The sequence below is a fragment of the Phaeoacremonium minimum genome (genome assembly GCF_000392275.1).
Source record: "Phaeoacremonium minimum UCRPA7 unplaced genomic scaffold PA7_03_scaffold_222, whole genome shotgun sequence".
NCBI lineage: Eukaryota > Fungi > Ascomycota > Sordariomycetes > Togniniales > Togniniaceae > Phaeoacremonium > Phaeoacremonium minimum.
Genome location: NW_006921127.1, coordinates 394252 through 418642, shown reverse-complemented (window position 1 = coordinate 418642; position 24391 = coordinate 394252). Strand labels below are relative to the sequence as shown.

The 24391-nt window shown below is 51.1% G+C and overlaps 4 protein-coding genes across 4 annotated transcripts; 2 read left to right on the top strand and 2 right to left on the bottom strand.

Moving 5' to 3' along the window:
- Positions 1-2428: 2428 nt before the first annotated feature.
- Positions 2429-3829, top strand: UCRPA7_3070 (putative dolichyl pyrophosphate phosphatase protein; the record flags this gene model as incomplete). Its single annotated transcript, XM_007915651.1, has 2 exons — positions 2429-2473; positions 3098-3829. The coding sequence occupies 2 exons, from the start codon at positions 2429-2431 to the stop codon at positions 3827-3829; spliced, it is 777 nt and encodes a 258-aa protein (XP_007913842.1).
- Positions 3830-10368: 6539 nt separating this feature from the next.
- On the bottom strand, positions 10369-11181 carry UCRPA7_3069 (putative emopamil binding protein; the record flags this gene model as incomplete). Its single annotated transcript, XM_007915607.1, has 2 exons — positions 10369-10707; positions 10771-11181. The coding sequence occupies 2 exons, from the start codon at positions 11179-11181 to the stop codon at positions 10369-10371; spliced, it is 750 nt and encodes a 249-aa protein (XP_007913798.1).
- Positions 11182-11823: 642 nt separating this feature from the next.
- On the bottom strand, positions 11824-12158 carry UCRPA7_3068 (putative glucose-repressible protein; the record flags this gene model as incomplete). Its single annotated transcript, XM_007915623.1, has 3 exons — positions 11824-11917; positions 11974-12046; positions 12110-12158. The coding sequence occupies 3 exons, from the start codon at positions 12156-12158 to the stop codon at positions 11824-11826; spliced, it is 216 nt and encodes a 71-aa protein (XP_007913814.1).
- A 5501-nt stretch (positions 12159-17659) lies between these two features.
- UCRPA7_3067 (putative wsc domain containing protein) lies at positions 17660-21429 on the top strand (the record flags this gene model as incomplete). The annotated part of the gene is made up of 6 exons (XM_007915540.1): positions 17660-17664; positions 17882-19719; positions 20113-20289; positions 20348-20469; positions 20631-20736; positions 20834-21429. The coding sequence occupies 6 exons, from the start codon at positions 17660-17662 to the stop codon at positions 21427-21429; spliced, it is 2844 nt and encodes a 947-aa protein (XP_007913731.1).
- Positions 21430-24391: the final 2962 nt, after the last annotated feature.

The window sequence follows — 24391 nt, the reverse complement described above, 5'->3', positions numbered from 1 at the left end:
GATCAATACAAGGCTACTGTAAAGAGCGAGCATCCGCCACCGCCAACTTACCAAGGCTCACGAGGGTCCTTCGATGCGATGAACCACTATTCGTGGAACACGACTTAGCTTGAGCAAGCGGCTGAAGATTATCGAAGGCGGAAAGTTGACTTTCTATGCCAGTCGAGCGGTACAGACACCATCCCCAAGCTCTGTGATGGCATGAATGAATAAGGAGGAACAAACCCGAACTCGACAAGGACGTCGAATTTGTACCAACAACACACTGCGGTTTCTTCTTCATACATACATACATTTCTGTTTTGACGGCCGAGCTTCATTTACCACGAGTTTGACGCCTTCCATTTGCGATATTTGCTCCAGCAACGCGAGCATTTGTGGACCAGAGTGTTTATCCAGGTCGAGCTGGTATTACTTCTTTCTGTATGTTTCCAGTGGAGAGATCCGCTTAACTTCAACCGGCATCCAGAGTATAAGAGCTTGGACAGGAAGATCACCTTGGAGAATTGGCGCACAGATGGAGTTGACTGTTCCTGTTGGTGTAGTTTCAAGGGGATGATTGTTTGGAGCATCATTGTAACCCCCGATACCACACAATGCACATTTTTTCCATGATTGGAGGAACAGATGGGATTTTGAGGAATCAGACTTGTGCGGAGGAGTTGGCGGCTGGCAATTGTTGTGATGTGAAGAAGTGTGGCATGAATGTCTGAAGAGAGATGAGAGAGAGCACCCACTGCCGTGCAAAACAGCAGAAGGCAGCCAAAACGGAACATGAGGAATGGGCTCTATTTATTTCTATTCCCCCCATCACACCGTCTTAAGACGCTACGTTTGCAGCTGCGAAAGCTGGATTCCTCGGAGGATTCAGGTCGCTCCGGCTATTTGAGGGCAGAGCTGAAACCTGCTCTTAGATGATCTGGGGTTAGACTTGAACGATGGCGCCTGAACCTAGGACGACCATCGAGCTCCCAAAAGCCTCATTTCAGCCCGTATCCAATCCAGCCCAATTCCGACAAGGCATTTAGCGCAACGAGTCTAAGGGTATATATACCATTCACATTTCGAAGCAGTGTCCTACGTACATAAATACATATACATCGATGATGTCTAGAAAATGATCAGAATTGCAAGGAAATGCAGAAATTGAGTATGGTTGTGTGACCATGTCTTGAGTGCTCCATGAAACACAAGATGAGGCTCAAAATATCTCCAGCCGAATCCCACAAAAATGAACGGAACGGGAGACGGGAATCAGGGGAGTTACTGTTGCAATCGGCATTGCACAATGGCACCCAAATCAGTGATCGTCAGCAGCTAAGTGTAGTATTTGGGGGCTAGACCTGAGGCCTTGACTTGTACCGAAGCTGCCAGCTGGTCCCCAGGTGTTGTGCGGCCAGGTTGCCGGCTCCGCCTGCCCCGCTAGATTTGGTCCCCCCCAAATTCTTAATAGCTACCTTTTTGGGTTCGACCGATACCACCTCATTCTTGATATCGCCATCTGCCGGACTAGACGTGGCTTCCATACCTGCTCAGGGGGCTGGTTGGCGCTCGGCACTTCTACACCGGATAGGAAAGTGCTAGATATCTATCATGTTCGAGCTTCCAGATGCGAAAAGGTGAGACGGCGCCCCTCTGCACGCGGTGCTGTGTTATCATGGCTAAACGAAAAATCATAGGGTGAGGAGGGATACTCTCTACGACTCAGCTTCTGACGACGAGGGCCTTTCAAATGATGCAGTGGAAGATGAAGCGATGCGCGCAAAGCTCAATGCGCAGTTATCAAGTCTCTTCGCAGTAGACTTTGCTGAGCCTATGTCAGAGAGGGAAGCTGGAGACGACTCGATAGCGGCTGCATCGCATGCTGCAGACCCCATTGAGGAGCAGGAAGAAGAGTTTGAGTTCCGACTCTTTTCGACAGCCAAGACTGGGCCGCAGAAGGTCGTCCTCGAGCACGATGAAGACAGTGCCCTTCAGAACCAGGAAGGAGGCCTTGTTGTTCCCAACAGACCTGCAAGCTTCTATCTCGCGGGCGAACTCACTCCAGAACAACGAGCCAGTTACTCTTCAGCAGCCATTACGGCGGAGGACATTTATGCTATGTCTAAGACAAGGGCATGGGGACTGGAGGTCCCATGGCGGGTCAAGAAAATTACTTTATCGAAAAGCAAAACACGCACACTTTCTAGAGGCAGCTCAGACAGCCTTACTACTTTGCCCGTTCAGGAGGAAGAGCAATTGAGGAAGAGAAAGCGGCCTGGGAAGAAGCGGAGAGTGTTGCTAAGAACTAAGGACAAGGCTAAGAAAGAGCAGCAAGCTGCTGCAGAGAAACAGAAAATGTCAAAGGAGGAACATCTGAAGGAGAAGAAAAAGAGGCTCAACAGAGAAAAGAAACTTAAACGGCGACAGAAGGACAAAGAGAAAAAGCATGCTCAGGCTGCCGGCAATCAAATGCAAGAAGGGAATGCGGAAGGTCAGCAAGAGCCGAGCGAGTCTGAGTCTGATTAGAGATACCCTATGAAATTCAAGCACCAAAATGAGCTTATCTTGACATCAGTCCATCTTGCTTAGTTAAAGTTGGATGCTTGGGGGCCAGGAGCCGCATAGGATCCAGCGCCATGGACAAGATTGAGGAGGAACTAATTTGTCGTGTGGCGTCTGCTAATGCTGGAGGTAGGTCCACTGCACCGCCACACCTGCCACACCCCATAGCTCTGTTTTAGGCCATTCGAGACAGTGACGTCCTCTGTCTCCATTCACAAAAGCTGGGAACCCAAAAACTCCCTGGATGTCCGTCTGGGAACGAGCTTCCACGCACACCAAGATATGAATTCGTGAAATAAGAACTGAGTCTGTCCCGAAGAACAAGAAGGCAAGGAGTCATGGCGGACGACATCACTCCTTTGGCGTCCCTGTCTCTTACACATGTCTACTATGTAAGGCCTCCCTCCACTCTGCTCTTATTTTTTTTTTCGCACCTCTGCCCGGGCCTTGTTGGTTGATTTTCATGTACCTGAGCCTCACTCCATACGCGTCAACCTTTCCGAATCCACAAATAGAGCCTGTTATTTGCTAATACGACTCTTTACATTTGCAGGACCCTAACGATCCGATCTCCTTCCTCTGTGCCTGGCTGGCCCTTGTGCCACAGGCCCTCTGCATAGTCTACGCCACGCTGATATGGTCATCACGCGAAGCCGAGGTCGCCCTCATGTTCGCTGGCCAGCTGGGCTGCGAAGCTGTCAATTTCATACTGAAGCGTATCATCAAGGAGGAGCGCCCACCGAAAATCCAGATCACAGGCAAGGGATATGGCATGCCGAGCAGCCACGCTCAGTTCGTCGCCTTCTGGGCCGTGTCTCTCACCCTCTTCTTGCTGGTGCGCCACCGACCTAGTGCCAAGACCCATCGATTTCGTAGGAGGGACAACGGTGGTGGAGCCGGCGTTGTGAAGGGCAATGGTCAGTGGGTGACGGCTGCGGACGTGGAGAGATACGCACATCGGCCATGGTCAATGCTCGAGAGAGCAGCTGCCAGCCTCGTGGCACTTGTGCTCGCAGGTCTTGTGGCTTGGAGCAGGGTTTATCTATGCTATCACACCGGCAAGCAGGTGATGGTCGGAAGTCTGGCAGGAGCCTTGACCGCCGTCGCGTGGTTTGTAATCACCGCTGTGGCAAGGCAAGTTGGCCTCCTTGCTTGGGCAGTTGACCAACCCGTTGCGCGATGGTTCAGAGTCCGCGACTTGGTTGTGGGAGAGGATCTCTGCCAAGCTGGGTGGGAGAAGTGGGAGGACCAAGTGTTCGCTGCAGAACAGGCCAAGAAGAAATGAAACATGTGCACAGAATTCAATTGGACAAATTGCTCTAAGCATATCAGTATTTGAAACATCAGAAAGTCAAATGTTACTAAAGCAATCACCTCAAATTCAGCCTCGAGAGACAAGCAATGCCGGGGTGAGAAGTCATATATTCCTTGCTACATAGTGGTCTTGTTGACCTCCGATCGTTCCATCCATACATAGCTTTTTCAGCCTCAGCCGTGCCATCTCCCCTCGGAAACCACGTACACATTCCCCGTTGTTGACGAAGGAAAAAAAACTCCTTAGTAAATGCTCAGAGGCCAGACGTTCATCTGCACAGTGAGTGTGTCTCGACGCCGCGAATGCATTCAGTACATCAGTACAGCCCCCGGGTAGACCAAAGAAACGAAAAGTGTGCCTGATGGCAGGTGTATGTAAAATGTAATGAGTGTCCACTCTTCCTCAACGCCAACTCCCCTTTGATATCCAAACGCCTCAAATCGTGCCTCAAATTGCAAGGCTCCCTTTTGTGAGGAGAGGAGCGCAAGCGTCTAATGTCCCAAATCTCAAACACCACAAAATGCTATCACGCACAGCGCACAAGGTTGATGGTGAGCTGGCTTATATCCAGTCGCCCTTGTCAGTCGGTGGTACCGAGGTTTCTGTGTTAGCCCGACGTCGAGCTGGTGGTGGACTTCTCGGAGGGCCGGCGCTATTTGATCTTTGCGGGACACTAAACCCGACACCCCTGGGGCTAGGCAGCTTAGCTTTTGTCGGGCTGCGAGGACTGTATACTGTAGGGCTCAATTTGAAGTCATCCTCTTTTTCCATCTCAGCCGTGATATTCGTCGGTACTGGAGGAAGGGTCTTCATTCTCGCATCCTTGACAGGGCTCCGTCGCGGAGACTCGTCTGGAAGATAGTCATCTTCGGATACAGAAGCAGTCTCGGCTTGCGCCAACGGGCTGGGGCGGGAATCGAGCTTCGCCTTTTCCTTCGGACAATCCAGAAGGTGAGTCTGACTGTCATTGAATTTTGGATTCATCGGTGGCATATCCTCCACCGAAGAGAGTCGGAGACCAATTTGCACAGTCGCCGAAGAAGCCATCGACGAGTCCCTTCTATGTCGACTCATCAATGTCTTCACTGAAGGTGGAGGTTTCAGGGTATCTCGAGATGGTTTTACTGCACTTGGCGAGTAAGTAGTCGCTGGTAGCAGTGTCATAGATTTCATAGAAGCTGCTGAGCTGCTGGGGAAGATCGAATACGACTGTTTCCGAGCATGGCTAGGAGACGTGATAGCCGACATCTGCACCGGCGACGGTGATCTAGGTAGACCTGCAACTGGATACACTGCATTTGATCGGAGTGGATTCGGTCGGGAAATGATGCTGTAGATACTAGACGGAGACTCCAATACAGCATCTCCCTCCTTCTCGCGCTCGATCAATGTATCAGTACTGTCTGTCCTTTGAAGCGGTGGTGTTGACACTGGTTGCATCATGTGGCCGCGAAAATCCGGATCGCTGGGGCCGCGGACCCTGATCTGATGTTTGAGCTTCTGGCGTTCATATTCGCCAATTTTGTCCTTCGGGCCGATTGTAGAGAGTGTTTTCGAACGAAGGAATAAATGAAGACCACCGGTCATCAATCCGGACACATTCGCGACAACTGAAGCAATCATAGACAGGTTCAGAGCCTGCGAACCGCCGGCGGGTTCGTTGAGAAAAGAAACAAAGAAAAAGAACGGAATCATGAATGACTACACTGGTTAGTGATGATCACCAATCAAAAGCAGGAGCAGGACTTACGTTAGAAATGATTGCAAGAGCGAGGTAATAGACCATCCGGGATGCAGCGACTCGTTCCGTAGAGTCGACTTTAGTGCTTCGACTGAGTCTGATGAAGATATATACCACGCAAAGAATCAAGACTGACGTGATGCCAGCCAAGACTCCGAAGATGCCAACGGCATACTTCCTAACGAAGAAGAATAAAGAGGCGAAGCAAAAGTCATTCGTTCGAATGAAATCCGCAACGAGAAAGTTCGCGAGCAAGCACATGCCAACAATGGCCATGCATATGCTGACATCCCACTTGCCTCTCGGAGCGAACGGCTTGCTGCGCATGCCCCGTAAAGCTACCTCGACACCGAAGACCAGCTGGATGTAGGGAACTATAAACATTCCTTCACGTACTATTAGTTACTACTGCCACCTGAAGAACCGATGTATCATACCTGGGAGCATGAATTGAGAAACTAAAGTGCATCCCCTGCTCAGCAGGTTATCCAGGCCTGTTGACTGTGCAACGGCAAATATGATGCCTTGGACGGTAATACCCAAAGACAGCATGAGAGGGAACACCTCAGCTGTCTGTACGAAAGAAAACCCATTTCGTCTGTATTGTGTCAATAGATATGGCCAAATGATACCTTCTCGACGGATGCGTAAATCTTACTTGAAAGAAAAGTTCCTGCTATTCCTCCTCTTGGATGAGTAACATTGATATAGAATCCCCAGAGCCGTCGCGAATGCGGCAATCGCATTGAAGGTCGCCAGTATTATTGTTGACGTCCTGATCGACTTCGCCGCCGCAAATCTGAGCTCGTTGAAGAACATCGCCGAAGTCGTCGAGTTCGAACCGGCTTGGTACACCCCGGTTGTTCCATTTGCTGGCGACCACGACTGGCCCTCAGGCTCCGTCGCACCGAACCCTCCAAAGCTGCTCATCGTGTAGTCTCCCAACTCCTCTGTCATTGGTTAACGTTCGACGAGACGAGCGATGGCGATGAGCCAAGCGGTGCTCTTGGTTTGTTGGCTAAGTCATCTAAACAGCTCGTGGCGATTTCGTGACACCTTCGTCAATGAGGGATGGAAGAAAGAGAGCGTAGGTGCAGGAAGGAAGGAAGAAGAGAGTATGTCTAGCAACTAGGCTAGGTCGGCAGACAAGGATGGAGGCACTACACCCACAATGGCGAACCACGGACCAGACGAAACAGTCCCTGAGCCTAGCACTGGGAACGAGCCTGTACTACAAGATAGAAACGAGGGAGGTAACGGCAAGATGGGGTGGGTTGCACGAGAAAGTATCCACACCAGATTGCAAGACCATTCCAGAAAAAGAGGCCAATGGCAAGGATTCCATGAGACGAGAGGCAAGCAAGAGAGCTACATGATCCTGGTCCATCCGTCGATGGCCACTTGGGACGGGCGGCCCCCGCGCGGACATCTGAAAGCCGGCCTGGGTCCAGGGCCCGAATCATCAGGGCCTGCAGGACCTGGGCGTCGATAATGGTAGATTGTAAGCGGAGAACTAGCAGGGTAGCAGGCCAAAGGGAGGCCAGATGAAGCAGTGGCGTCCTCATTGGCCAATGGCCTGCACATCACCAGTGGTCTGTGGTGGAGGACACCTGGATGGTCATAGAGCGGCATCAAATCTACAATCATGAGGCCCATGCCAGATACGTCGAGGGTCTCTAGGGTGAAGGCATAGTGAGGTCCTTGGCGAACGCTCGGCCGGTACGTCCGCCATTGGTCGCTCAGCAGAGGAACAATGGGCGAAGTGACACGAGTGAGAAGTGCTGCGAGGGCATGAGATGCTGACTACAGACTGGAATGGCATTGATCCGGCACTCTAGGTGGATTAAGCAAAATTTTGGGGGGGCATTGTCGAGGAGATGAGGTTGAGGCAATCTTGTAACACGCCTGGGTTTCGTCCCGCTCGCTAAGCCCCTGCCAGAAACTGGGTGGACGTTGAATTTGAGCAGTCAAGACAGCCGCACCTTGCCCATCACGGCTTAGCGGCAACTATCCCCTGCCGCATCTCAAACCCACCGTGCAATGCCAGACATCAATCAAGCCAACCTTGGAACCCTGCAGTCTCTCACTCACACTGGTGGCGGGATGTCCGCCTGCACACCTCTTCCGTGTTAACACTCATTCCAATGGTACCGGTTTGCAGGTCCAGATATCATGATGATGTTTTTGCTTCATCCTACATCCCTCTGCCGTCTTTTTATTCAGGCAGTTGGCGATCATGAGCCGTCCTTCAGGCTTGATCATGCTATTCAAGACAGAGCGGCATGGGCAGAGCTCGAGATAATCCCTTTGAATGAAGAAAACTCCGATACCGTTCCAATGGCTTCTGAGCCTGCTTCTTCTTGTAGAACTGCACACTATGTTGCCCCTCTGTGCAACTATGACCATGCTACGAGGATGTTTCGACTACAGCTCTATGACCTTCAGCATGGATACGTAATCTGCACCAAGACATTATGTGAAACAGTCCCCATGACTTCGCTACTGGGCAAACAAAGTTCTATCTTGAAGTTGCTACAGAATTTTACTCACCACATTATCTTCTGGTTGAGGTAATGATAGGCTCCCTCTCTATTCTATCAGCAGGGTCTGGATTGGCAACCCCTGCACCACCAAGTTCGTCCCTTCAAAATAATCTGCACTCCTGACGCAAGGTCTGTATCGCGCGGGCGATTTTCGCTCAGCCGGTGCAGGGGTCCTTGTAGACACGAGCAACAATCCATGATCTATCGAGCTTCAAGGGAACAAGAAGCGGGCGGTCGAGGCCAACGGTCGCTTCAAAGGCCCGATGGGAATAGCCGTACTATTTCGAGAACAAGTCATGGAAGATCACACTCGCTGACGAACCTACAAGACCAAATTTATGGCCATGCGAGTAGTACGTAGGAACATCTCTCAACTCAAATCTACTAGACATATCCTAACTCCGCTTCCACCTTTCACTCTAACAATTGCTTTCACAGCCCTTATCCATTAAATTTTTCTTGCTAATCTGCCTCTTGTCATATGCACTAGATGGACATTACATCCTGGAATAATGTCCAAGGTAAACCCCTCGCGAGCGTAATGGATGCGAGCGCAGGCTGCCCCACTCAAGCTCACCCTCCACAGCACGGTAATGCAGGAAGAAGATCTTTCCGAGATAAGAAGGGAGGTCCTTGACAGCCACATTCGAGCCTGAGAAGTATTTGTCATTTAAACTTTCCTAGGACATGTCTTGCCATGGAAGCAGGCTAAGCTAGAAGCGATATCTTGTCCGGTTCCCAACCCTGATGGTGCTGCCCTTCCATCCCACTTCGTCGTCCATCCATCCGAGCAGCTTCATCCAATATCCATGCCTGACCATCGCTGAGCATGAACGCGAGCGACCTCTTCATCTCGTTATGTCCCATTTCAATTGGAAGCACATCCTTTCCGTTCCGGGGACAGGTGGGCCACTCCGCAACGGTACGCTAGAATATCCAAGAGATGCGAGCTCTGCGTGAGTTGACCTTCCAAACTCCCCGCTCGGCGTCTCGGATGTATCCAGCACCATGGTCAACCGTCTTTTAGTTTCCGTAGTCAATCTATATCAAACACTTCCGCTGTCAAAGAACACCAGAAAATACCCGACTTGTCTGCCCTGATGATGACGCTTAATACTAGACAGGAGGTCTAGGTTTCATAATCGCTTGCCTTGCTGTTTTTTTTTTATCGCCGCCAAAGACTTAATTCATCTGAAAAGTCACCTCCGTGGCTATTGCAAGAAGCATCGAAGCCATTTCAGTGTTGATCATCTCGCCATATAGATAGCCAATCCTGTTCTGAGCATCTTCGGAGGACATACCCCTAGAGACAGATCACTCGAGACCGATGAAATCTCCTTCCTTCATTAACCGGTATCTAGTGATGGGACTTCTCTCGTTATATTTGTTTTGTCTTATTGTCACTATCCTAGAACGTCGAGCAGCGCATCACGCCTCGCAGGTAAACTAGGATGGCCACCCAAGCAAACCCCTCCTTCAGCCACCTCCCTCCAATCTTGATCCTCCCTTGTAAACGCACCCTTGACATTCTTCACGATATTTGACGTTATATTCATATTGCCTTTACTGCGCAAATGTGCTCCGTGTTTCCCGTTCTACACCTCTCCATAGATGTTCGCGATGCAATAGGCCAAGGGCTTAGCCACAACTGCGTTTCAAGAAACCCTGTTTCGTTTCGCACTTTGCGCACGCCTCCGTGGCTGAACAAGATGACACCTAAATGTTTATCAAGATATAGGCCTTTAATTAAGCTCAACAAAAGTCATGGAAACATTGTCGTAGCTGTTTTGTGTAGATGAAGGAGGCCGCATTGGCTCTGTTTGGGATTGGGCTAACAGCATTGGGGTCAGGTGGCTGCGGTAAGCGCAGAAAATGCGAATTTCAACGTGTTAGAGCAGCGCAGCTGTGAAGGTGATGAGGACACAGCGGTATGGAGTCAGTGAGAGTACACGAGGACCTAGAATATTACATTAGAACCTATATGCTGTATCAAGTCCACAGGCTTTCCACTAGATTGTTGGAATCATTTATGCCGCAGACGACAAGAGGAAGATCTATTCCACCAAAGAATAGCTTGAGTGTCCGCTGCACCAAGCAATCATCGATAGGCTTGAAAATGAACCATCAAGAACAAAAAATTCGCTCCCGCAACGTGCTACCGTTTAGGTAAGTTGACTGGCAACGTGAGACAATCCGCAGCTGTTGCTTGACCTTGTCCAGTCCATCTATTTCGTCTTCTTGCTCTTCTGACCTGCGCTCTTGACCTTGAAGGCATCCATGATCTCGCCAGAGGCGACATAGAGGGCATATATGGGGATGAACACCCAGAGTACGTTGAAGAAGATCAGGTACACCCATTTGTACATAAAGTTGCTCGTATCGAGATATTGGTTGCCCGTAAGCCACTCAGGGCAGAACGTCATGAATCCACCGTATAGCTCGGCCGTTGCAATCATCGTCATGACGATGTTCGCGCGAGGGTTTTTCTTCGCAATATCGTAGCACACAAGGCACGCCAAGGGCCCGATGATAAAAACTGTGAGTAGCTCGAGGCTGACGACGCCCTGTACACAAGTTGCGTAAGCTTTCCGTCGCGGGTGTCACCATTCGTAGTACGTCAGACTTACAAGATCAACGCCTGCCCAGCGCTTGTCCGCTCTCGCGTAAACCATCCATAGCTGCGCAAAGGGGTTTTCACCGCCTGCTTGGGAACCGTAAATGCGGTCTGAGTGGCCTAAGAAGCCGTGCGGAGTATTGTAGTACTTCTGGTCCTGCAGCTCCTTGAGCGTCACCTCGCCCACGGGCAGCCACGAGAAGAAGCAGTGGTAGAGGAAGCTGCCTTCGAGGATGAAGTGGGTTAATGCGTCGAATGCATGCCAAATGAAAAGGAAACGCAAGCTTCCCGAGGTCGAAGAAGACAGAGCCTTGAGTGATGCTCCGTAGGCGACGGCGAGAATCGCGACGGTTGAAGCAAGAGAAATGAGGGTAGTCTGGTCAAACAGATCGGGAGGGAGCGTGGAGACCGTGGTATTCGCCATTGTCAGTTTGTCGTTCGCGATGAACTGAGTATAAAGTCAATCACAGGGACTCACTTGTGTTTGGAAGGGGGAAAAGTCGGGATGCGAACCTGTCGCATTCTGGACATTCATCGACCCCTGTCTTTTAACCTGCGTTGTTGCGGGGATAGCTCGAAATTGCCCGATGTCAACTAACATGGGGTCTGTGCGTTATCCATCTCAGGCTGTTTACTTCCAATGCTTCTAGGAGTTTGCGCTGAACAACTTGGGAATAAAAAAAAAGTAGAAAACCGGGAATCAATGTCTGAGCTGTTGATAAGAATGTCGAATTCGTATTGATATCAATCAGTTAATGTGAGGCAAAGAATGCCGCCAATGCGACAATTCGACCAACCATTCTACTTCTAGTTGCGATGAATGTGACTTTACTTATCATGCACAGCACAGCACTAATTCATGCACAGCACAGCACTAATTCACGGAGTAGGCAAACATTGTTTAGCAATATGTTTCCATTGCTCTAAGCTACTGTGGACGTTAAGGGGGTATTGTGTCCATCATCAGTCCAGCTCAAAATCCATCCGTCGACCAAAGCAAATCGTCCGGAACACCCATGGCGTTGGGATCCTGAGTTATTGTAGACGTGTTGAAGTGTCAAGCTGCTTAGTGGGTAGCAGCCTGCTTGTTGGCCTCAGCCTGAGCGTCGTGGGAGTGCTCCTTGGACTTGTCCTTGAGGGCGTCGTAGCCTGCCTCAGCGCTGAGAAAAATCGTTAGCAATGCGTGTCACAATAGAGGTCGTGAACAAAATCTTACCGAGTGCCGACGGGGGCGTTGGAGTCCTTAGCGGTCTCCTTGTTGGCCTCCTTGGAAGCACCGTGGGTGGCACCTGATGAAGAATGTTAGCGGCCTGGTGTGGTGACGAGGGAGCTTGACGGAGGGGAAAACATACTCTGAACCTTGTCAGAGACGTAGTTGCCGGCCTGCTTGATGGTATCCATGATGATTGTTTGGGTTGGTTGTGGTGAAGATTTGTTTAGTTGTTTTGTGGTTGAGGGCTTGAGGAATTGTGTGATGATGAGAGAAGGGAAAATTCGTTGATGGCTTGGGGGACTGGAGGTTTATATATGCAGCTGGTAGCTCGGATGAGGTAGGCAAGCCATCTAATTCAGGCAGGCACACTGACAGGAGGTGTCGTTTGCTCACGGCGAGGCAGTTACTGGTAGGGAAACAGCAAACGACGTCATTGCCTTAAGCTCCCACGCGGATGGTGGCAGGAGGTACCTTCGCGGGTTTCACGCTGGCCTAGCGCTCGTGATTGGGCAAGCGCTCACTTACAAAGGACCCGGGTCGATGGATGACGTAGCTTCAGAACGTAGCTCAAGGGGAAGGACCTACCGTGGGCCCATAGAACTAAGGCCAGACCTTTGCTTGAAGGCATCTACCCACGCGTGCCACAGTCTAAAACGAAGTATGGAAGTTCCAAATCAACCTTGTGGCTTGTGCCGGCCCAGGTTAAAGGGGGGCAAGCTTCATTGGCCATGCAACAGTTTGCACCCGACGAGACCGGATGTTAGCAATATTGCGCGGAAAACCCACACTACTCTGCTAGTGACCGCCTCTGTGCAAAGCTGTCCAAGCTCATTGCCTTTTTAGCCAAACTTGAGGTCATTTCACATGCCACAAACTCCTAGATAGCAGATCACTTTTCCAGGAGTGGCTTGCGCAATCATTGACATCCTCTCCAGCCACTAGGCATCTCCCCTGAGAGCTGTGCAGGCTTGGCTCGGCTTGGGTTGCTTATTGAATTCTAGACTCTTTATCGCCTCCCAGCTGCGATATGACGAAAGCGGGGCCGATGAGATCACCACTCAGAATTAAGTGTGGGATCGTGGGGTAGCTTTGGCGTATAGCGGCAGCCATGTAGACCTAGCGCATAATGGTAAGGGAAAGAGCCAAACAGGTGTCCTTAACTGCCCCCTTGCTCACATCGTGATTGCTAAAACGGTCAGATGATGGGCAAGCACTTGTCCAGCATGTCATCATTGTTCAATCGGCGACTCAAATTCCCATCCGTATCTTGCCTGCAGATTTGCCCCGCCGGAGCTTCCTGTCCGGGCACTATGATATCTTCGGTTTAGCCTGTCCTGTCTGCCTGCATTGAACCACATTGATGAGCTACTGGATGACGATTTTCAACACATGCTATTCCTAAATTCCGATGAGGCTGATATGTAACGCCGCCGTTAGAGCAGGCGTAGATGTTGCCGGTCAGGCCCGTCAAGCCGCGACGACCTGAGCCCAACGCACAGGCATGGACAATTGTAGCAATAGGATGGCCGTGCGAACATTCCCCTCTGGATCGAATTGCCGTCCCGGGAAACGCCCGAGACTTATCGATAGGCTGTCTAATATCTCCCGCCCGGCCATGTTGTATGTTGGTGATGTACCCGAGCCGCAATGAGCGCCGTGGCTCGTATATACCTCGGCAATTACCAACCCCGTCCATAGGCCCTAAGCTTATGTTTACTGTCTTCCACTTGGTGTCCTTAACAATCCTCACGGGGATGGTCAATCTCGATCTTGAAGCCAGAACCACACGCTCGGTCCTACTAGCGCACGATGGTCGGTCGGTTCCGCAGGTAGCTCTCCATCGAGGCCTCTAGAGCGACACGCTATTTGCTCTGCGGTTTACTCTAGACTTGCCGGTTATGCAGTGTGCCCCATGACTTGATCATTCTGGAGTATTCTCATATTGCCGCGTGTTTAGGTGCCAAAAAAATTTCGGTTCCCCAGTCCGTCTATGTGTTACCGAGCACCTATGATACCCGAGACCTTGACCATCTCAGCCACGGCGTTGCTAGTCAGGGGCTTTCGCGAAGAGCCAGCTGACTTGATCCTGGCTCAGTCAGCGTAAAGGGATGAGTCGGTTTCAACTTAGCGATCATTTCGTAGACAGCATTGAGGTACTCCCATGACCGTAACTGCAGGGGACACAGGATATCAAAAGCGATGGCATATTTAGTTGCTGTCTCTCTCTGGACCCAGTATACTGTCTATCCACCGAAACGCAACACCTGGCAGATCTTCAGCGACTGAACAGACTGTTATTTCTTCTGGTCTTTGTGCGGTGCTATGCCGGCCTTGAGATGCAAATTTTAGACACTTCCTTAGTCCAGTGCCTCTTTTGGGGGTTATTTAAGCTTGCTGTACTCTAGCTACGGTAGAAAAGCTGTGCCTACTGCCAATTTATCTGGATTTTGAATCAGAAGGCATACAAACCGTACATTGCAAGCAACAAGTATCACAATCGATACTAGCTGTATTGGCTCCTGTTTATAGAATGCGTCTTAAGTCTCTTGGGGGATGAAATTCGGAAGGTAGGCTACAAGCGGCCTGAATGCCAGATTCAAAATGATAACATCTGAACAAAAACAACATATGATCTCGCCGTTTCTGAGAAAGGCATGTCTCTTAAGTCAATCCGTGCTGAGGCCTAAGTGGAGTTGATGGCATCAGCTGGTATATTAACGGGTAAAGCACCATCGTTGCTTGAGACCAGAGACACCCACTACCTTTTCTGGCGCTATTTCGTTTCAAAATTGAACTAATTGTACTCCATGAGTGGCATCACTGTGTCATGTATTCCAACCATATCGGCCAATATCTATTTCTACTAACCATCTTTCTCACCCAGTCGGCTTGACGCCATGAGGAGACAGTCATATCATGTCTCTCGATGGGCTAGCGAGGGTACCATTGTCACCGCATTCAATTTAAGATTTCTCCATGTCCACCAAAGTGAGAAGTGGCGTCTCAACAATGAGTACTGCTTAGAACTAAAAATTGCCTTTTATCAGGCCTGCCAGCTATTGTCAGCCATCCCAAAACCGACAGATGAACGGTGACTCGTAGTTGGTAGTGAGTTTAGAGTGTGGGGGCTCAAACGTGATGCTGCCTTGTAGAACTGTCTCGGAACAGCAAACGGCTTGACCGACCAAAAGGGGTAGCCACGCCCAACAGCGAGCGACATCAACCTCCTTCCCCTTCCTGAAAAGAAAAACAAGAAGCTTCCTGCGCAACAAAATCCTAGTGGTGTAATGGTTAACATGCGGCTCTCTCATCAAAACTGTAAGCCGAGCCCTGAGTTCGATTCTCAGCTAGGGTGTATTTGACGATATATTTTTTTGGCTATCATTCTCATTAATCACTTTGAATCCTTCCTTGACTTAAATACAACATTGCTCTAAAATATGGCTTATCTTTCTTGCAAGGACCCAGTCTCTTCTTAATGCCTAGTATCGGCTTTTTTTCATCATGATTCTCAATGTGTAAGTGCAACTCGGACCAACAAGGAGATATCTACTCAAGGCCTAGTTCTAAGATTCGATTCTCCCAGGGCGGATTGACTGGCCGCGTCGATTCTACTTTTAAGGGTGCCTGAGGCCTTCCCACTGGAATAATGAACTTCAGTTTGCACTGTTCTTGAGATAGAATGATGCCGGCACAGAAAGCATTAACTTGATCCTTCGTTTGAAGGGCGGTCGTCCGGACGAGGTATTCGGATGCGGGCTTGGCACTTCGCATCCCGTAGATCTCCCGCATTGGACTGCCGGGACTCCGGGAGGCTGGCCCTCTTGCATTCGCTAGTCCGGGTGGGATGCAACATTGATAGGGAGGCGTGATTGAGCCACACATCCAGGTTAGCGAGTAATCCACCTTGATAGTGCCTGAATCGAGGCAGGTCTGTCTTTGAAGAGCTGCCGTAAGCCTTACGACGTATGCAGTTGAACTACTACCATGTTTTCTTCTCATCGAAAGGCAGGCACACGTCAGCAAGATTAATTGCAACATAAGTGCAGCCCACTCCGATGGTCTGCCACGGCGGTCCAATTGCTATTTTGGACAATGAAAACGCGACTATTGAATGCCGACCTGACGATATGCGACCATGTTGATTGGAAGATAGGCAGAAGGAGCCTCGCAACAACATAACACCTGCAGCAAGGCCGATGCAGTTGTCAGCATTTTCTGCATGGCATGAGCAGGACGACTAGTGATGCGGCTTTTGCCGCAGTCAGCACAGCGTAGGAGTCCTCCACCTGTGGACGCAAGAGCTCCTGTCCCGCGCGCAGTGGCAGTGGTGTTGGCGGAGGAGGGAGCATACGGATGGATAAGACGGCATGATGGCTGCACCTTGGCCGGTGAACACGAGCTCCTGTGCGCGCGCAAGCCTTACCACACGAGCCACAGTCCAAGGTAAACGCACATCCTTATCCGCTTGGACTGTGTGCGACCAGTCAGGAGCAGCCTTTCTCAACGCCTAGGTCCTTGACTATTGACTCAGCGCGCAAGTGGCCAGCAAACCATACCGTTTTGTCGTTTGTCTAGCCCCTGGGTTTGGAGGGGCGTTCACGCCTGGCAAAACAATAGTTCCGCTTCGATGGCAAGCCCGCACGCCGCCACGGCGCCAGCCAGCATCGCCTGGATTTCCCTGCAATTTGCGCATTTTGCTGACCTTTGCAGGACGCTCAGATGACCCGATGATAAGATCATTTCGTATTACGTACGGGTGGCTTTTGTGACAGAATCTGGGGAAAACAATGCTTTTCTCGAATCATGGCGAACCGTCTGGCGACAACACGGAGATGTTGCCTGAGCTCCATTTGGACCGCTTGCCAGCGAGCTCTTATTACTATGCGATTCTCCTTTCAGCATTGCCACAGAGCGGATAGTGCCTTGCAGCGGAGCTTTATTGTCGGCTGGACCTCCAACTACAACTAAATAGGCTCGTTGGTGATCCACACAGCTAAAATCGCCTGATCGAAAGTGCTCAAGCGGCCTGCGCCGTCAGCTCGGGTCGACAAATGGCGGTTTAATCTACCCCTGCTTCTAGTACGCGCGGGGGACTGTTGTGCTGGCTTCCGAGCGGAAAGGGTCTTCTCCAACGGGGCTTGCTGCCGAAATAGGGCTCAAACATCTCGAGCACACGACACTCTCTACCACCTCATAATTGACAGACACTGATCTCCATCGCTGTGAGCTTCCCAGATGGCTATCGCTGGATTAGATCTATGATTGCTTATTTGAAGTCGCGACACAGACAATGTCAGCGCGCCCGCACTTCAACGTCTTTTCAACTGTGATAAAGCGCTACGGCGAGATCACGAAGAGACAGGCAGAAAAGTATGGCTAGAGCAATCTAAAATTTTATTTATTCGCTTCTCTTGCATTAGGGGTATTCTTAGGGCCATGCGGCTGGAGGTTATCGCCTGGGCCTAGCCATTCAGAAGGGCCGTATTCCCAAGATCCCTCGGCAAGTCCTTGGCGTCCTCGACCCAATTTCCCCCACCGCCATGCATCCAACCCTGCAAGAATACGAAGGACAGGGGTCCAGGCCAGGGGTGCTCAGGCTCAGGCTCACCTCTCACTCTGCTGGCCATGCCGAGAGGAGCTGCACGAGCTGCCCAGTACGACTCCAAAGCCGAAGGCTACGACGGCAATGCGGTAGGTAATATCGACGCTATGTAATACTCCCTCTTCCCGGGGAGCCTCATCTTTCCTGCTTCCTTTTCTCGCTTCTTGCCTTGCAACTGCGCTCGCTGCAAACAACCCCCCACTGGGTGGCTTCTTTATCGAAAGTCGAGCTTCGAGGTTACTCGAGCTGACGCCACATTCGTTCTTATATCCTTTCATATACGCTTTCTTAATGTTTTAATTCTAGTATTGGGCAGTGGTTACGCGTGGATAGATCAGACATCATGCGCGCCAACCTCTCTCTCCTCGCCGGCCTGTTGTCCCTGACGGCGACTGTCGTCTCAGACGTAACATGGCCGGCCTCAACGGACGAACTGGAGGAGATAATGTACCAGTTGTACGGATTCAATGCTCGACTCTTCGCCGATAACGTAACCCCGTGTACGAAGGAGGCATCAGGACCGGGTCGACAGAATGCCGCTGAGTGGCTTCGCGTTGCCTTCCATGATATGGCAACTGCCAACCCATACTTCGGCCTTGGTGGCATCGATAGTTCTTTGATGTTCGAGTTGAACAATGGAGAGAATACCGGACCAGGTCATAACACGACTCTGCAAACTTACGCGAACTACCTCTCGTCCAGGAGTAGCATGTCAGATCTAATTGCTCTGGGAACATATGCGTCGGTACGGTCTTGTGGTGGACCAATTATCCCCATCAAGGGTGGACGAATCGATGCAACATCAGCGGGTAGCCCGGGCGTCCCCCAGCCACAGAATGCTATCAGCATTTTCATCTCGCAGTTTTCCCGAATGGGTTTCACTCAGACAGAGATGATTCAGCTTACCGCTTGTGGTCACACACTGGGCGGAGTTCACTCCCCAGAGTTTCCAGCTCTGGTGCCCCCCGGTTCTGCAACAAATGACGAAGCCGCCCTGGACACTACTCCCGGAGCCTTTGACAATAACGTTGTCACGGAGTATCTCGATGGAACGACTAAGAACCCTCTTGTTGTAGGGCCGTCTGTTGCCCTTAAGCAGAACTCTGATTTTGTTGTCTTCAATTCTGACAACAATGCCACAATGCAAGGCTTGAGAGATGCCGCTGTCTTCAAGAGTACCTGTGGCACCCTTTTCCAAAGAATGATCGACATTGTCCCGTCCGGCGTTACTCTGTCTGCCGCTATCACGCCATATACCGTCAAGCCTGTCAATATGCAACTCACCTTGAACACTGGAGGCTCAACAATGCTACTGACCGGTTACATTCGTGTTCGAACGACAACATTGACCCAAGCGATCTCGACCGTCACGTTGACTTATAAGAACCGGAACGGCGCTAGCAGTTGCGGTGGAAGCTGCAGTACCACAGCCATTGTCACTGGCACGACACGGGGTTTCGATGATAGCTTTGAGTTCTTCCCAATCTCCACCAGCATCCCAACGGCAACCGGTATTTCATCGTTCACTGTCACCGTCACTCTTGCGGATGGCACCACCCAGACTTATGACAACAATGGAAACTCCTATCCGATATCTGATGCTGTCTTCATCCAAAAGCCACAGAGTTGTCTTCTTCAGGGAACCGGCGCTCTCACTGTTTCGGCCTTGGTTCGCAACGACCGCACGTCGCTGCCAGTGAACGTGACTGTCACCTACAAAACGGCACGAACGGGCATCGCGGCTCCCAAGCTCAACACCGCGAGCATCGCCCTGACCAAGGGCAACTGTGTAGGTGCTTACACCTTCTATAGCACTAGCTACACGATCACTGGAGGCATGAGCTCTCTAGCCAAGCTGGATATTGTAAGCGGTAGCGGCACCGATGTTGTCTCTGATTCATTCAAGGCCGCCTCCGATTTGGCTGGTACCTGTGCCACCTACTCTGGAAGCGCCGCCTGTGGATCTGTTACGGTCAGCTCGGTAATCCCATCTTCAACTCTTGCCACCGTCACAACGACTAGCAGTATTGCTCCAACCGCTACGCTTGAGCACAAGTCGAAGATCGGAGGATACAACTTGGTGTCCTGCTGGACTGAGGGAACTGGCGTACGAGCTCTATCCGGTGCTGCATTCGCCTATGACGGTATGACTTTGGAAACCTGCATGAGCAACTGCACCGGGTTCGCATACTGGGGTACCGAGTATGGACGTGAATGCTACTGCGGCAACACACTCGCCAGCAGTAGTTCATCTGCACCCTTGGCTGATTGCAATATGGTCTGCGGTGGCAATCCCCTCGAGTACTGTGGCGCGGGCAATCGCCTTGAGCTATATCTCACGTCAACGGCTTCCTTGCCCTCTTCGACATCTTCAACTGTTGCGTCTTCGTCAACTCTAGCTACGTCGACATCTTCTACCGTTGCGTCTTCGTCAACATCGAAGCCTATCTCTTCATCAGTCTCGTCAACTGTAGGTACCTCAACATCCACAATTGTATCCTCTTCAACTTCGACCTCGACATCCGCTGCTCCCACAGGCACACTGGGTATCAAGCCCATCATCGGAAAGTATTCCTTCGTCGGATGCTGGACAGAGGGAACAGGCGTGCGAGCTCTTTCCGCGAGCACGTATGCGGATGATGCCATGACCTTGGAGTCTTGTGCTGCGTTCTGCTCGGCCTACAAGTACTTCGGAACCGAGTATGGCCGTGAATGTATGTTTCCGTCCCTTCACCTAACCTATTTGACTCAGTACTGACTTCGGCATTCAAGGCTATTGTGGCGACACTCTTGCTGCTTCAAGCGCCTCTGCTCCCGTCGCCGATTGCAACATGATTTGTGCCGGCAGCCCCTTACAGTATTGCGGAGCAGGCAACCGCCTTGAGCTCTATTCCGTTGCTGCTGTCTCGTCTTCATCAAGCACTGGTGGTCTCAGTTCCCGGGGCATAAGCTCATCGACCTCTAGCTCAGCTCCTATAACAAGCAGCAGCAGCAGCGTAGCTCCTTCGTTGAGCAAGCCGAGCTCGACAACATCTAGCTCAACTCTTATATCTAGCAGCAGCGCGGCCCCATCATCCAGCAAGCTGAGCTCGACGACATCCTCTGTGATCTCATCTACGTCAAGCACTCGGCCACCAACCACAACATCAAGTTCGGTGCCGGTGAGCTCGACTAAGACATCTTCCTCCTCTAGCACGGTCACGACCCTGGCTCATCGGCCCACTATCAGCCCCTACAGCTTTGTTGGGTGCTGGACAGAAGGTACTGGCTCGCGTGCTCTGGCTGGTGCCGCGTATACCAACAACACAGCCATGACGCTCGAGTCCTGCGCCGCCTTCTGCAGCAACTTCAAGTACTTCGGTACCGAGTACGGCCAGGAGTGCTACTGTGGCAACACACTGTCCAGCTCATCTGCGGCTGCTCCTCTCGCCGATTGTTCGATGACATGCTCGGGCAATCCCCTTGAGTACTGTGGTGCGGGTAACCGACTAGAGCTGTATGTCAACAATGCATCGACAAGCACTGGCCCCACGCAGCCAAGCAACGTCGGCACCGCTTGGACATGGTACGGCTGCCAGACCGAAGCCACCACCGGCCGCGCGCTCAGCAGCGTCAGCTATGCGGCCGACACCATGACGCTCGAGAGCTGCGCGAGCTTCTGCGACGGCTTTGACTACTTTGGCGTCGAGTACGCACGCGAGTGCTACTGCGGCAACACCTTCGGCGCCGGCTCGGTGAACGCGCCCCCGTCGGATTGCAGCATGACGTGCGCGGCGAACTCGAACGAGTATTGCGGCGCGGGCAACAGGCTGAGCGTCTACTATAAGGCACAGTCTAAGCGACGGGGGTATTAGGCGAAGGATGGGAATATTGGGGATTAGGCTACATTTACGGTCACGTTTGTACATATCTGATGACGAGGGACTTTAGATTTCGTTATGCTGCATAGCATGGATTTGGGGGGATACCAGTATATAGGATTCATTGTGGTGATTATACCAGGGACATAGCCATCGGCTGCTTTCAAGGGAAATAGTTGGGATGATTTCAAAAGAAGACAAGGGAGAAGAATGGAAAATACCTAATGCGTACAGTGGAGCTTATCTCCTGCACAAGTCAATACTATAATGCCAATATTCTATGCATCTTGCGTCTCGTCTTCGATTATCATACATTTTAGCTTATGGTCTCCCCTTGATGCAAGTATACAGTAGTCGACCGTTGAACTTCTTCACCTGTGAGATGAGTTAACTGCTTGAAGTTGTCTAGTTACTTCCGGCTTTCAGAGCGCTACTGATGTTGTCGATCGTGGGTACTTGAAATCTGGTAAGGCACCATATTTAGGAGGCCGAAGTTAGGCGAACTTCGGCCACCTTATCAAAATTGCTTGCGATGATAGCCGCGACACAAAACGCACCTAACCATTCAGTCCCAACATATATTGCAACAACCTTTCCCCATTGAGAAGAAACGACCTCGATCCTTGCTGGTGCTTACTTGGATAATTCTAGAGTTTCACTGCATAATGGATCTGTCATGGATGTTCATCATGACCGTGCTGGACAAATGCTCTTCACTCCTCACGTGGAATTAGTCTATATGTAGTATATACTTTGCGACACCATGCAGTCTCTTACGACACCCCTTTTGAATACCAGTGTCAGAAACCGGACGGCCAATCCTGTCCTTGGACGTAATAGGGTTGTAATTCCATATCTAGTGGTGTCGCTGAAGCCGATAACATCAGCAAGACAGTGTCATGGACTACATCACTCGAATCTCATGATTCTACACGCCAAGCGAGATCTTCCTCTCGTGGCTGATAGGAGGGCATCTCCGTGATGGAAATAAGATCCCCAAATGCGGAGAAAGGCTGGGCTGAGAATTTGGAGAAAACGGGACTTGACCACGGCTCTTCCCACGCGATGGACAGACCTCCGACTAGTTCACCTATTCCGTCCTAGAATCCCAGATCGAATCAGATGCTTTTTGATTCAGTTGTCAGTCATGATCTGGCGTGATGTTAATTCGTCAGGAGGCAGACCCCCGGGCGAGACCATGCGCAAGTGAAATCTGGGGTAGTTGTCCGTTCCACGCTGGCGGGAAGGGCCTAGACATAATCATCTTCAGGCTTTCTTTTTCCTTGTGAATGCTGAAGTGGCTGATTGTTTCTAAGACAGCCTGGAGATATCGCGGCATCTTATTCTCGGTGTTGACGCCCGTGCCGGCCATGCTATGAGAATCGTAAGATCGCCAGGCAGGCTGGGGCACAGGATTTCCCTTTCCAGTCTCAGCCCTTGTGGGATTGGGCACTTGCGGGAACCAATAGCAGTCTTCCTCAAGCCGACCCCCGGGAAAGGACGGAGGTCTCACCACCTTGGATCGGGGAAGTTGGAGGGAATTGCGGAGGCGGGGACAAACTACTCGGCCTCCATGGCGGGTAGGCGGGGCTTCCCCCATCTGTATCAACGTTGATACGCGGCCCATCTCACTGATCTAGGCGATCATGGTTATCTATCATTCAATCTTTTCGAAGTCATTCCTACGCTGACCTGATTTCATCTTTGCAATGTAAGAAAGCTGTGGGGATGCCTCGGCAGTGTTCAGAGTCAGAGTCGCGATGCTGGTGAAGGCATTGAATCCTTTATCGATGCAGTCTAGTCTATGAGGTGGACCTCTGTGTGGACCAGTTCAATTTCGACTGAAGCCTGGGGCTTAGCAGGACACGATGCAGGAGTAGTGCTCAGGATGCCTGCAACTCGCAATCGTGATTGCGATGGACTAGCCTCTCCATGTCGAAACCGCAATTCGAAGCTGCGAATCACGACATGCCGAATTACAGGGGTGGCTTCCTGTTGCGTGATGTAGCCCACGATATCATCGGAGATTCGAGGCAATCGAGCTCGGCCGCGCGGATTAAAGGCTTTAAAAGGTCTGGGGTCGCCCACCGACGACGTGCGCCTAGCCCTGGTTCATGCCTCATTACCAAACCGTGCCCCTAAAGAATGCGCCGCTACTTAGCGGTTCATGGCGGTGCTAATGCTATGCTGCATGCCAATGTGTGCTGTGAGTTAGGGCGACTCTCCGATATGCGGCGAGCCTGGCGCATCATTTCCGTTAGTCCTAGCAAATCCTGTGAGGTGAGAAGCCTCACACCCGAGAGTTACCGGATTTATGGGGCGATACAACTCTTTTGGGCGTAGATGCCGGCTATGTCAACATATCTAACGGCCAGGTACCTTGCGGGCTGTAATCCCTGGGCGTCTCGGACCAAAGGTCAAACGTGCAATTCGTCACGCTTAATGACTGCATATTGGCTGCCAGCCATGGCCCTGATAGGGCAGATAGACGGCTGTTGCGAGACGCTCTATCAACATATGCTCTGGGAGCACTTGTGGCATGTCATCATCTGGCCAGAACATCTTACTAGAGGCTACTCGAAAGCAACTGGCGACCCTGGCCATCTGTAAGTATAGGACCAATCTCTCGCCAAGTTACAAGGTGAGCAGGTGATCCGCAGAATATGGACATGAGAGGAGCCTGACTCGTTAGTTCGAGGGGACTAGCCCAGCTAAACAGGTATCGAATCGATGCTCCTGCAAAAGAGGCGCAAATGAAGGCCCTGTGGTTGGCTGCTCCACAGAGAACTTGCGGAAACTTGTGGAGGCGAGGGGACATTGGGGCAGCTAATTCGACTAGGAGGATACCAAAGACACACTTCGTGCGAGAAACGCTTGCACAGTATCGTAGCCTGCGAGCCCGCGTGTGGAGCTGAGAAGTCATTCCGGCGATTACCGGGGTCAGGTAAACACTTAC